This window comes from Dama dama, chromosome 20 (genome assembly GCF_033118175.1).
Source record: "Dama dama isolate Ldn47 chromosome 20, ASM3311817v1, whole genome shotgun sequence".
NCBI classification, from domain to species: Eukaryota; Metazoa; Chordata; class Mammalia; order Artiodactyla; family Cervidae; genus Dama; species Dama dama.
Genome location: NC_083700.1, coordinates 100462870 through 100476241, shown reverse-complemented (window position 1 = coordinate 100476241; position 13372 = coordinate 100462870). Strand labels below are relative to the sequence as shown.

The 13372-nt window shown below is 41.8% G+C and overlaps 2 protein-coding genes across 4 annotated transcripts in view; both read left to right on the top strand.

Moving 5' to 3' along the window:
- Nucleotides 1-72: 72 nt before the first annotated feature.
- Nucleotides 73-3563, top strand: PPCS (phosphopantothenoylcysteine synthetase). 3 transcript variants are annotated; one of them, XM_061122219.1, is made up of 3 exons: nt 73-634; nt 802-905; nt 2605-3563. In XM_061122219.1, the coding sequence occupies exons 1-3, from the start codon at nt 127-129 to the stop codon at nt 2926-2928; spliced, it is 936 nt and encodes a 311-aa protein (XP_060978202.1). In that variant the 5' UTR covers nt 73-126; the 3' UTR covers nt 2929-3563. The 3 variants fall into 3 exon arrangements, with proteins under 3 accessions (XP_060978202.1, XP_060978203.1, XP_060978204.1); XM_061122220.1 differs by having other exon boundaries at nt 95-189; XM_061122221.1 differs by lacking the exons at nt 73-634; nt 802-905 and adding an exon at nt 958-1123.
- Nucleotides 3564-5926: 2363 nt separating this feature from the next.
- The window catches only part of CCDC30 (coiled-coil domain containing 30), a 119596-nt gene continuing 112150 nt past the window's right edge, over nt 5927-13372 (top strand). The window contains exon 1 of the mRNA XM_061122217.1: nt 5927-6493. The gene's annotated coding sequence lies outside the window, so the exon portion shown is untranslated. The remainder of the gene's footprint in view (nt 6494-13372) is intronic.

The following is a 13372-nucleotide window of genomic DNA, read 5'->3' as shown; positions in this document are numbered from 1 at the left end:
ACGTCCAGCGCACCGTAGCCAACCGCCCAGTGACTATTGCGGCTGCGCGCGGGCCAGGTAAGGGGACAGGGGGCGTGGCGCCGAAGGGCCTAGAGTTTGCGCAGACGCGGGGGCGCTCCGGGACAGATGGCGGCCGTGGACCTGGTTGCCGAGTTTCCCCAGCCCGCCGGTGCTGCGCGCTGGGCAGAGGTTATGGCTCGCTTCGCCGCCCGGTTGGGCGCACAGGGCCGACGGGTGGTGTTGGTCACTTCTGGCGGCACCAAGGTCCCTCTGGAAGCCCGGCCTGTGCGCTTCCTGGACAACTTCAGCAGTGGGCGGCGCGGTGCTGGCTCGGCCGAAGCCTTCTTGGCCGCGGGCTACGGGGTCTTGTTCCTGTACCGCGCGCGCTCTGCCTTCCCCTTTGCCCACCGCTTCCCGCCCCAGACCTGGCTGTCTGTTCTGCGGCCCTCCGGCCAAGCGCCTTCGGGCTTGCTGAGCCTGGAGGCCGAGGAAAAAGAACTCCCGGGCTTCGCCGCAGCTCTGCAGAGCTACCAGGAAGCTGAGGCTGCCGGCACCTTTCTGGCCATAGAGTTCACCACTTTGGCAGACTATTTGCATTTGCTGCAGGCTGCAGCCCAGGCTCTCAACCCACTAGGTGCGTGCCTTTAGGAGTTCATCGGATGCCAGGAGGCAGAGCCTTTACCCCTAGACACATAGCCCCTTACTATATACCCAGGGCTCTCACAATGGAGGAACCTGAGTTGAAAGGAGCTGACTCCATACACTTCTCTGATTTATTACACTCTGTGCTTCTTTTTTCAGGTTCTTCTGCGATGTTTTACCTGGCTGCGGCCGTGTCAGATTTCTATGTTCCTGCCTCTGAAATGCCTGAACACAAGATCCAGTCATCTGGGGGCCCACTGCAGGTGATGGGCACTTCTCTTCCAGAGATCTGATTTCCTATAACCAATCTTGGGTTAATTTCCTTTTGATCTGGAGATGGCCTTTCTGCATTCCGTATGTGCTAGGCACTAGGGATACAGAGATGACTAAGACACCGCCCTCCCTCAAGAACCTCACAATCTGTTGAGGTTGCTGGACACAGACATAATTACAGTACAGAGTGATAAATGCTCTAGTAGAGGTACGTACAAAGTGAAGTCAGAGCATGGGGTGAGTGAATCTTGGGGAAAGTCAAGGCTTTCTGGAGGATGGCTTGAACTGGGTTTTAAAAGATGAGCAGAAGGTGTACCAGACCAAGGGAAGATCATTCCAGATAGAGTACACAATTGGAGCTTAAAAGTGAGCATTGTGTTGTGAACTGACATTGTCTGGTAAAGCTGGAGAGTGGTGAGGGTGGAGGGCAGACTGAAGGGACAGCTTCCTTCATAGGAAATTTTGTGTTCCTTTTTAAGGAGCTTGAACTTAATCCTTTGGAGCCAAGGGCAACGTAAGAGAATGAGATAAAGTTTTTGTTTGTGAAGAACATTCTGGCATCATTGTGAAAGGTGAATTAGAGTGGTGGGGGCAGATTAGATGGTGGTTATTGTTGCAGTTTAAGGAGAAGGTATGGGGAGGGTAGTGGTGTGGTGAAGATGCTGAAATCATCTGGCTTCTTGGAACATGAGGGAATTCTTAGTCTTTTATTGGGTGATACAAGTAGGATTTAAATAGGAGAAACTACCTGTGGAGCACTTGCTGATTCTGTGGGACAGTTCATTTTTTCATTTCTTCAACAAATGTTTATTGCTATATGCCAGGCACTATTGTGGGAGGTAAGGCAGTGAAAAGAAACATATTGTGCCCTGGTTTTGCTTATTCTCTGCAGAGGCAAAAAGTAAGTCAAATGCATACTATATTAGGTAGTGATAAATTCTAAGGAGAAAAGTAAAATGGGGAATGGGTATGTGATCCCTGTCACTCTTGCTAACTCTTTTGAGGGAAAATTCTGATGATTAGCTTAGTGATTTCACACTTTTTAAATTCTGGGAACCTTACTTTATCCTGTAATTCTTAGTTCTGTCTTGTACTTGAAAGTACATAAAACAACTCAACATTCCCCTTAAAAGGGATTGAGAATGATATTGTGGTATTGATGAATAAAAATAAAATCAGTTCTGTTTCCTCAGTGCTAAGATGTTACAAGTGACAGTTTTTTAATGGAATCAAATAGCCAGTCCACCAGTGGAAGAAATATTTTAGACTGAGAGATTTAAAAACTCAACCTTGAGCTTCTGCCAGAGTAACATTTGTATAAACAGATTATTTGTATTTATTTGAGGGTTTGGTTTAAAAAATATCAAGGGAATGTTTGAGAAAACGTAATGCTATTTTTTTCAGTTTTATTTATGGTAATGAGGGTTGCAAGGCAGGGCTAATTCATAAGATGTGGTTTGCCCCAGAATATGCATGAAGCTTTGAAATCAGGCATCCTTATGAATCCTACAAAGGCAGGACTTTTAAGTAAGCATTTAATACGCTTTAAAAAGTTTGGTAGTGAGAAACCCTACTGAAATTGACATAGCCAAACATCTGAGTCCCTGCTTCCTTAATTTCCTTTGAGATTGACCTGGCTGGTAGGTAGTAACCTTGTTTGCTTATTAAGATTCTCTTTTTCCAATACAGATAACAATGAAGATGGTGCCAAAAATGCTTTCTCCTTTGGTTAAAGACTGGGCTCCCAAAGCATTTATAATTTCCTTTAAGTTGGAGACTGACCCCTCCATCATAATTGATCGTGCACGGAATGCTTTAGAAGTTTATCGACATCAAGTGGTGGTGGCTAATATCCTTGATTCACGACGATCTTCTGTGGTTATTATAACCAAAGACTCAGAGACCAAGTTACTGTTATCAGAGGAAGAAGTAGAAAAAGGCATAGAGATAGAAGAGAAGATAGTGGATGATCTTCAGTCTCGACATACTGCTTTTATACATGACAAAAACTGAGGTAAAAAGCCTTTATTTATAGGATCAAAAATTGTTCAGTGGACCAGGGCTCTTATAGGTGGTGAGAAGTAGAATAAATCCTTTGCGTTCATAAAGACAGAAAATGAAGGGGAAAAGCAGTGAGTGGTGGGCAGACTAATGTGGCTCGGCATCTGTCTTTTAAAGGTCTTTCAGTACTCAAAAAATGAAAGCAAAGGCAAATCTGTTATGACCGAACCACCTGACACACTCACCTGAATGTTATCTTGATTTTGAGAATGACTCTAGCTGTTTCTCAGCTTAAAAAAAAAAAAAAAAGCTTATTGGGTATCATATTCCTCAAAATATACCTGTGGGGCCTGAATATCAGCCTTCTTCACTATAAAAAGGATGATGGATGCCTGAATGGCCATGCTTATTTTGTTGATACCTACTATGTGGTAGGCCCTGAGGATTTTGAAGATTCAAAGGTGAATTGTTGTTCAGTCGCTAAGTCGTGTCCAGCTCTGTGACCCCATGGACTACAGCACGCCAGGCTCCCCTGTTCTTCACTATCTTCCAGAGTTAGCTCAAAAAGATGAATAAACATGTCTAGTTTGGGAAATGGGTATGTAAAAATTAAGTACAATAAAGTATGTGCCCCAAAATCAATACAATGATGTTGTTTTTTTGGAAATTTAGTAAAAACGGGTGTAGGAGAGAAGGACACCTCCCCAAAGATAGATTAGCTGTAGACTGATGATTATCCCACTACATTTACTTCTTGCTTCTTGTTCTAGACTCACTTCATATTTGAGTTAAGAATTTACCTTTCAAATATTTTATAACTGCTCTTGTGGGAAAGTTAAGCTGGAGGCCAGGCAGGACCCAGTTGGTGACCACTGACCTGAAGGAGATAAAGAGTATGGGTTTTGGAGTTGTCTTAGCCAGATTTCACCCTTCCAGCTGTGCCATCTGTTAACTTTGTAAACTTAGATACCTGACTTAATCTGAAGTTTCCTTATCTATAAAATAGTGGTAATTTCTCTGCAAAGTAACACCATTTGTTGTGGGGATTAAATAAATAAAATGGTGCCGGTAAAGCATGAGTCTGGCATTTGACACATAATTTGCACAATAAATGGTTGCAATTGCTAGTTTTCTTACTTAGCAAGGCAGTGTTACTGCTGGTGCCCTGCTTGATTCCTGAATCCTTGAGAAGTTTTCAAAGCTCTCACTGTCCTGGGCTTTGGGTTGGGAGTGCAAAATAAGTAGACCAGAGAAGTACCCTCAATGATCCATAGGATGGTCCAGAATGCAGTGTGAAAAACTGTCATTAAGAACTAGGTATAAAAAAGTACTTGACATAAATGAGTTAAAATGCAATTCATGGAGTGTGTTGGGAAGAGTAGTCCAATGTATCTGTCTGATAATAGAAGTATAATCAACTTTGAGATGTGCACATAAGTCCCAAGTTACACCTAAATATGTCATCAGATCAGGAAATGTGACTTCATTAAATCAGGAAACAGGAAAAGTAACTGCAGCAATCAGGACTTCTCTGGAAGCAGCAATCCCATTGAACAAAAATCTTAAATTAATTTCTGATCCAAATAGCAAAATCTACAAAGCAAAGACAGTGGCTGCAGTACTAAAGGAGCATGAAGTAAAAGACTGACTTCTTCCCTCCTCTACATCTGTAGGTTCATGTGGATGATGGCTGTCATTATCTTTGAATGTATAATGAGGATAAGTGGAGCTAGAACTAAAAGTGATTATAATGTTTGTTTTTATTAATATCATTACTCCCCTTGGGAACCATTTTCTACTTTGCTAATGCTTTAAAACAACCTCCATTACCCTAAATGGAATTGTTTAGTGTGTTTTCCAGTTCAGTTTCATTTGCATTCAGAGCATGAAAAAATTCCAAGAGGTGGTTTTTTTAGTCAGCAAATGGAAATGTGTGAAGAAAGCAAGAAAACTAAGAATGAGGGAGTTCCCTGGTGGTTACACTTTAGTGTTTTCACTGCCATGGCCCAGGTTCAGTCCCAAGCCAGGGAACAGCCCAAAACAAAAAACTAAGAATAAAAAGGAACATAAGTCAATAAGAGCAAATAAGAAGGATCCTGAATCTAATTTGGAGGACTAAACAATGTATCCCTGAGGAGAAAATGACGCCTGAACTGTTAAAAGTGGGCTGGGGAGATGGTGATGAGCATTTTAGATCAGAGGGTGAAAAAACACTTGCAAGGGCTCTGGTGCCAGAGGGAGAGTTTAGGAAGTGTAAGGGATAAGATCTGTCCAGATAATGCATGTAGAACTGGCAAAGCTTTGGAAAGGAGCATGTGAGAAAACAGAATAAGGTTAAGAAATGTTAAGTGTATGTTCAGGATACCAGAAAAGCATGGGCCCCAAAACATGAGTAAAATCAAGTTTAGGTAAACTAGAATCTTGCATTAAGAGCATTTAAATGAAGAGCATATAAACCGGTCCTTTGTTAAATGTTGTGTCTGTTATATATTTTTATTTTGCCTTACATAGAGAATACGGTTCACGAAAACCGAATTTTCAGTGCTAAGGACTTTAGGAATAGTTGTAGTCAAGTTCGGTTTCGTCATTTTTACAATAACAAGTGGGTTCCAAAAGTGTTGTGATGTGTCTTAGGTGCCCGACCCATTCAGAACTCCTGACCTAGCTCCCCCCGCCCCCTTTTAAGAATGAAGTTACTTCTAGAAAATTTAATCCAAATTTGTTAGACTGGGGCTCTAGATAAGGTTTGGAAGGAAGCTAAGAACTATTAATGCCCTGTGACAGAACTTGAAGTTGCAAATAGGCGCCACGACGTTACCATGGTTACTGCAGAGCCACTGGGAAGAGCTGCGCCTTCGTTACCGCGGGGCTAACCCAGAGGCCAATGGTCTGCGCCGTAGCAATGATCTCCGGCAGGAAGCGCAGCTCCTGAGCCAATGGTGCGCGTCGTTTCTATGGTTGCCGCCGGAAGGCCAGGAGTCTCCGCGGCGAGCGCGGTTGCTATGACGCCCGGGACTGAGCAGGCACCTGCCGCTCGCACCCTGGATGCCCTGAACCTTCACCGCGCTTTCCAAGAGACAATTTCCGGCTTGGTTCCTGAGGTTCCCGCCGCAGCCCCAAGGAAGAAAGCAGCTATTCTTCTCTCTTTTTCAGCACTCCAGGCCTTTCCCGGCAGGGCCCAAAACGACAGGAGAAGAGCCTCACCTGGCTTGGCCTTTCTAGCCGCGGGCTGGAGGGATTCGGCCTGAGAATAGATTGGTCGGTTTCCCGGGACCCACCCGTCGCAGGCCCTTAGAATTAGGCTGCTGCTTTTCTTTAAAGAGAGTTTAGAACACTCAGTCTGCTTAAGTAGGCGTTCCTTTGCTCACTTTCCAGGCGAAGAGTCACCCCTACTCAGAGGCTGCGCGTGAAGGTAGGGGCCATGACAAAGTCCACCGAGCTACGGCATCCTCTGAGCGTCGGCCTGTGAACAAAGAACTGCTGTTTCCTCCCTTTTGCCGTTTGTTCGTCATGCAGAACTTAAATTCCTGATGAAGCTCTGGAGGCCCTTTGTATCCTCAACATCAGACGTCATCAAGTCAGTTACCTTCTGCCTTTCAAGCTACAACCTCATCCACTTCTCTCATTACCCTGAGCGTCATTTTTTTCATCCTGATCATTGTACGGCCATTCTCACTCCTTCTTGTCCACACTGCACATTCCTGAATGTTCATTCGTCTCCATCACCTCTGTTATCTCTACACCCCCTCCTTCTTTCCTGCTACAATGCTTTGGGTAACTAAGCATTTCACATTCTCCAGCCCTGGAGTCTTTTGGAAGATTTTCTTTGTGTCTCTGTACTACGGCAAGCTTTCTGTCTTGAGTATATACTCAAGACGAAAATGGAAAAGCATACATTGGTAAATACAAACAGTAAATTTCTACAAGTCTAGTGTGTTTTGAAAATGGAGGAGAAAAAAATCCAAATGTATTTTTGGACTTATCTCAGTTTTATTTAAAGAAAGAAGATGTTTCTCCTTAAGTGTATACTGTTTTAGGCATTCATTTTAGTGACGCGTTCATGTATGTGAAAAGATCATTCAGAATGATCATCCTACAACTTCAAGTCCGTATGAACTCAACACCATGACAGGATAGAATTTTCAGGAAAGGAGATGCTTGAAACAATTCTTGTGCCTGCTCTTCATGATAGTTCTTAATCAGAAAACATTCCTTGTGATATAAGATGAGAAACAAAAACAGGAGGAATGATTGAAAATAAATATTTTTGGCAAGGGGGCAGGCTTAAAAGTCCTCAAAAGATTGGAAAAGCGGTTGTAAAAGTAGAATATGATTTCTTTAGATCCAGTGCAATTGTAATTGAGCTTGGAAAACTTTAATTTGTCTTAAAGTATGGGTTTCTTCTTGAGTTTTACTATTTTATATATAAAAAGTTATTTTGAAGATATGCGAAGTGTACATTTTAAATGGGTACTTGTGGGGATAGAATGCTTTAGATATTTTTATTTCTCAGACTAATTTCATCAGTTATTTGTGATAGTCATGCTCAAAGCCAAGTCAAGTGTCCACAAAGTCAGAAATTCAGCTTTCTCTTCTATAATAGATTGGAGAAGAAAAATGAGTTCTGTGGCTTTTTAAAACTTTTCATGTTAAATGAGAGCTGAATAAATTTTAACTCTTGGTAATAAGCGCTGTTAGATGCTATATGTTAAGGGGTTTTCTTTTCCGTTTCCAGTATATATTTATTAAACAAACATCATTATGGCAATATTAACATAAAATTCAAAAAGCTTTTCTCATACCCCTAGCCTAGTGCTACTAAACCTTGGATGGGGCAGCAGAGGGGAGGATTTTGCTCCCTAAGAAACATATGGCAATGGATGGAGACATTTTTAGTTGTCACAACTGGTGATATATAACTGGCATCTAGTTAGTAGAAGCCAGAGATTGTGCTCTCCATCCTTCTGTCCACAGAACAAGAAAGAATTTCCCCACAAGAAAGAGTTAGCCAGCCCTGAATGGCTGGCTGAGTCTGACAGCAGTGCTAAGGTTGACATATCAATAGTTCATTATTCTGTTCTCTGTCAATCCTTGCTCATGTGCATATGTTTTTTACATAGTTACAGTGGACATTTGCTTCTCTATTTCACTTAATTTTGTATTTTAAGTGTTTAAACATTCCTGTTGTCCTCAACGTTTTAAAAGTATTTTTCTCCTTATTTTATTTGCAAATTGAAAAGAAAAAAACTGTATAATGGATACTGTATTTAAAACATTTGTATGTTTTAATTTTATATTTGTGTAGGAGGGAGAAAGAAGGGCTAGGATGAATAACCTAAGTGGATTTCTCAGTTTTCATGGCCATACTCTTTACTGTGTTCCCTTATGTCACTCAAAAACCATGGGGTCACAGGCTCATCCTTTGTTCAGCGCCAGGAGATACGCTGTAGCATGAGGTATGGTCCTGGACCCTGCCCTGTAGTTGGAAGGCACCTACTGCAGCACTAAGAGCAAGTTGAAATGACTGCACTCATTCTTTTGTCCTCTTCCCATTTAAAATTCTTTGCCTCTGTCTCAGTTTGCTCTTACCAGCTCATTCTTTACATCTAGACGTTTTTAGAAGCTCCAAAAACACCACAGGATGTACTTCTTTCCAGACCATGACTTTTTAAGATACTTAATGACCATGTATTCAGTATCTCCTTTTAAAGAATAGTATGCTTATATACTTTGTTATGTGGGCAAGTTTAGGCACAGTTTAGATGTCAGAGCATTTAGAATTCAAAGAATGAATTTATATTACCTCAAGATCTGCTTTTTTATAAGTTTCAAATTACTCAACCATCGGGACTCAGTAAATCCATCGGGAAAATGTTAGTTCTGGGATGTCAGAGCAGAACAGGCAGAAGGACCCAGGATTCCAGGCAGAGGGACCTAAATATTCAGAGTCATGTAATGAGCAGCATGATCAATCCGTACACTGGCATGAAGGGCTGTCAAGGTGTGGCAGAAGATAAGAGACATGCAGGGCTCATGTTGTGAAGACTCCGGTGCCAAGCTGAGGATCCAGACTCTTCCTGAAAACAATGGGAATGTTAAGCAGCAAGTGATTTGCATTTACAAGGGTCAGTCTGAGAGCTTTATAGAGCACAGACTGGATGGGGGCCAACCTGGCAGCAAGAAAATCAGTTAAGGACACTGTTACACTAAGTTGGGCAAATGATGAGGTGAGGCTAAACTAAGAGGATTAATTAGAAAATGATCGAAGAGATGGAATCCACAAATGCAGGGACTGGTTGTCCATGAGAGTGGGATGAATAAGGATAGGCCAAAGATGACTCCCAGATTTCTAACTTGGGAAACTATATTGATAGTGATTTTATTAACTGGGATACAGATGGAAGATCAAGTGTTAAGAAAGATGAGTGGATTTTTCAAACTGAGTTGTACACTAGAGAGTTGGATATGCATTTGATCTTAACTAGTAGATTAATTTGGAGAAGGAAATGGCAGCCCACTCCAGTATTCTTGCCTGAAGAATCCCAGGGACGGCGGAGCCTGGTGGGCTGCCATCTAAGGGGTCGCACAGGGTCGGACATGACTGAAGCGACTTAGCAGCAGCAGCAGTAGATTCATTTTGTATTGCCTTCTTGCCTACATAAGGTTAGGCTTGTTGGCTGTATTTTTATCCCTACTTCCCACCTATCCTAGCCACAGCTGACTGAACAAGGAATATTGTACAACTAACTTTGGAGAGAGGAGAGAAATTCATGGGATGAGCAACAAATAATTGTCTCTATTTCATAAATTTGAACTAAAAGGGATAGATAAAAGAAATGACTTAATCTGAAAAATTACATAGGTTTAGGACTAAGATGACTGTTTTTAGCTTTGCTGATGAGCACACAGAGAAAGTCCATCCATGTGGAAAAGTAAGTAAATGGGAGCAGGTTCATAGGGAAACGCACAGGCAAAAGACCTTATGGGTCAGGATAGACTAGCAATGACTGTCTATTTCCATGTCCATTTTCCATGTAACTAGGTTTCAGTTCAGTTCAGTCGCTTGGTCATGTGCAACTCTTTGCAACCCTATAGACTGCAGCACGCCAGGTTTCCCTGTCCATCACCAACTCCCAGAGCTTGCTCAAATTCACGTCCGTTGAGTCGGTGATGCCATCCAACCATCTCATCCTCTGTCGTCCCCTTCTTCTCCTGCCTTCAATCTTTCCCAGCATTGGAGTCTTTTCCAATGAGTCAGTTCTTTGTATCAGGTGGCTAAAGTATTGGAGCTTCAGCTTCAGCATCAGTCCTTCCAATGAATATTCAGGACTGATTTCTTTACGATTGACTGGTTTGATCTCCTTGTTTGCAGCATATGAACTTCTATCTTATTCTTCCAATAACCCTCCTAAGTAGTTGGAATTGGTCAGCTGTAAAGGTCAGAAAACTCAAAATAATAATGGCTTGAAAAATAGAAGTCCATAAAAGTCAAGAAGCAAACACCCCAGAACTGATAGGGCAGCATTTTGAAATTGCCAAAGGTTCAGATTTCTACTCTCATGATAGTATATCATCCGTGGCCTGTGGCTTCCACATCATGGTGTCCAAGATGGATGCTCAAGCTTCAAACTATCTTTGTCTGCATTCCAGCCAGTGGAAAGAAAGAGGATGAGTCCATCCTTTTCCTTTAAGGACATTTGCTAAACTAGGTGGCCCACAATTCCATTTACATCCTATTGGTCAGAACTTAGTCACATGGGTGTATCTAGCAGAAGGCAGGCATCCTTGTGACCGGTACAAAAAAAAAATCTTATTTCTGCAGGAAAAAAGAATACAAAATCATCAATCAATTAAATAGATATTTTAAAAAGAATATATATTGAAGAAAAACTGGCAATTTCTGCTACATTTACTTATTTATATTTGTTCTAACTTCAGTGTATTTGTTTCTTGCCAATTTTTCTAGATAGACCTGGGGCTTAGCAGAGATGGATTATTGTTTAATTCTCCTAATAACCCAATGAGATTGACATTACTATTATATCCATTCTATTTGGAGGCAATCAAAGTTTAAGTTAGATGACTTGTGTTAGTCACATGACTAGAAAGTGGTGGAGCCAGGATTTGAACCAAGGCATGTCAGACTCCCCTGCCTGAGCTGTTCATCACCATGATAGTAAGAAGGGCAGAGAGCGAAAGACAGGGTTCTTAGGAATGGTGGCGTTTGATGTGTCTGTTGAAGAGCCCAGGAAGAAGACAGGAGAGGCAAGGCCAGGGAGGTAAGAGTGAAAACAGGAAAAAGTGACATCACAGAACAGAAAGGAGTGGACAGATACCACTCCTAGAAAGAGCAGAAACATAGCCAGTTGAATTTGGCATTTTGAGGGTTGTTGCTGAATGAGAGTATGAGTACAGTAGTAAGAGCAGAAGCCAAAGGCTGTGACTTGAGGAGGGTAAGATAGATTAGAAAGAGGACAGTAACTTGAGAGGGGGATATGGTAGGATCAAAGGAGAGTTATTTTGTACCTTTATTTTTACCATCAAAGACATCTTAACCTAAGGACATGACATCAGTTGGGAGGGAGATAGTGAGCCAACAGAAAAGAAAAAAGAAGCAATCCGAGATGGGATCTGGAACACGGGTCAAGGGATTTGCTTTGGACAAGAGAATGGAAAAACTCTTCCTCTGAGAAGGGAAAAGGAGCAGGGTCTCTAAAAATGGTGGTTAGTGTATTGGTGGTCACAGAAGAAGCTGACAGTTTTATGATGGCCTTAGTTCTTACTAGTGCTGTGGGAGACATGGTCATCTGCCAACAGAGGGGAGAGGTGAGGTTTGGAGTTTGATGGGAGAGGTGGAAGTTCTGAATATTTACTGAGTGAAATGGTAGCAGAAGCTAGCCAAGTGCATGGAATGGCCTATGCACGTAGGGAAGCTTGGCTCAGGCGGCAGACCATGGATTTGTAGTGGCTCCAGTTTGCATACTTGTTTGTTTTCTTCTCCCAGCACTCAGCAAACTAAAGTAGGTAGAGACAAATCAAATGGTCAAACTTTTCCCCCACTTTGGATTTGCAGGGAATATGGGACAAGGGGTTAGATAACTGGAAACATTGATGAGAGACTGATTGAGATGAACCACAGTAGGGTCCAGGCTTGAGGGGGAAATAAGTGAAGCCAAAGAGTATCTGGTAGTTTGAGACAGGATGTAATGGTCCAGGGACTGGAGGTTTCAACTGTCATTGTAGAATAGTTTAAGAGAGCAACTTCACACCCATTACTATGGCTATTTTTTGATATATTTGTGGCAGTTCTCCAAAAAGTAAATATACATAGATTTATATATCCAAAAATTCCGTTCCTAGGAAGATGCCCAAAACAACTAAAACAGGGACTTAGATACTTGTTACATCAGTGTTTCACAGCAGTGTTATTCACAATAGTCAAAAGGTAGAAACAAATCAAGTGTCCATCAACAGATGAATGAGTAACTAAAATACACACAGTGAAATGTTATTCAGCCTTAAAAAAGGAAGGAAATTCTGATCCATGCTATGAAGAGGGTGAAACCTGAAGACATGCTAAGTGAAATAAGCCAGAAACAAAAGGACAAATGTATAATTCCACTCATATGAGGTACCTGGAATAGGCACATTTATAGAGACAGAAATTAGAGAGTGGGAAATGGGGTCGTCTTGTTTAATGGATATAGAGCTTATGTTTGGGATAATGAAAATGTTCTGAAAATGGATAGCAGTGACGATTGCACAGCACTGTGAATGTTCTCAGTGCCACTGAGTTCTGCACTTAAGTATGGTTAAAATGGTAAATTTTAAGTTTCGTGTATTTACTATACACACACAAAAGAGCGGAAGGTGGTAGAGTCGGACATTTGGAATTTAGAATTGTGGGATTTCAACAGTAGTTTAGGTTATGACAAGAGCTCAGTGGAAGCCAAGGGCTTAGATGAATAAGTAGAGTGGAGGTTAAAGGTCTCTGGCTTTGGAAGGGTGTTTGGTCTAGGAGTTTGGATGAGTCATACACTTGGCTATTGACTTGCATCCTATACCACCTCCTGACCAGACAAGCTTCCTTTTCCTGTATCGCTGCTTACCCTCTGATACCCCAAATTTCCCAGAAGCCAGAATGCAACGGTATTCTCAGTATCCCCCATCCACTTTTCCTTTCAACTTCCTCCAGCTTAAGACTGCCCCGCTCTACCCCATAACATGGTAGGGTGACGGGGTGTATGCTACTCTCTGGGGGCAAGCAACTCACAGTGTAGGACATGTAAGAATTCAGACATTTATTGTCTTATTATTCATAATCTCACCAATTTATCACAGTTGTGTTTTAACACTTTGATGTATTTGCCTCCATTCTTATGTGTCTGATTTTTACATAGTTGTAATAATACCTTTATGTTCTACTTTTTCTCTTTATTATAACAGAAGCATTTTT

Bases quoted from the DNA above. Each gene is read 5' to 3' on its own strand.
- PPCS (XM_061122219.1), top strand. From the start codon at position 127: ATGGCGGCCGTGGACCTGGTTGCCGAGTTTCCCCAGCCCGCCGGTGCT. The intron at 635-801 runs GTGCGTGCCTTT...TTCTTTTTTCAG, and splicing joins CCAGGCTCTCAACCCACTAG to GTTCTTCTGCGATGTTTTAC. The intron at 906-2,604 runs GTGATGGGCACT...TTTCCAATACAG, and splicing joins CATCTGGGGGCCCACTGCAG to ATAACAATGAAGATGGTGCC.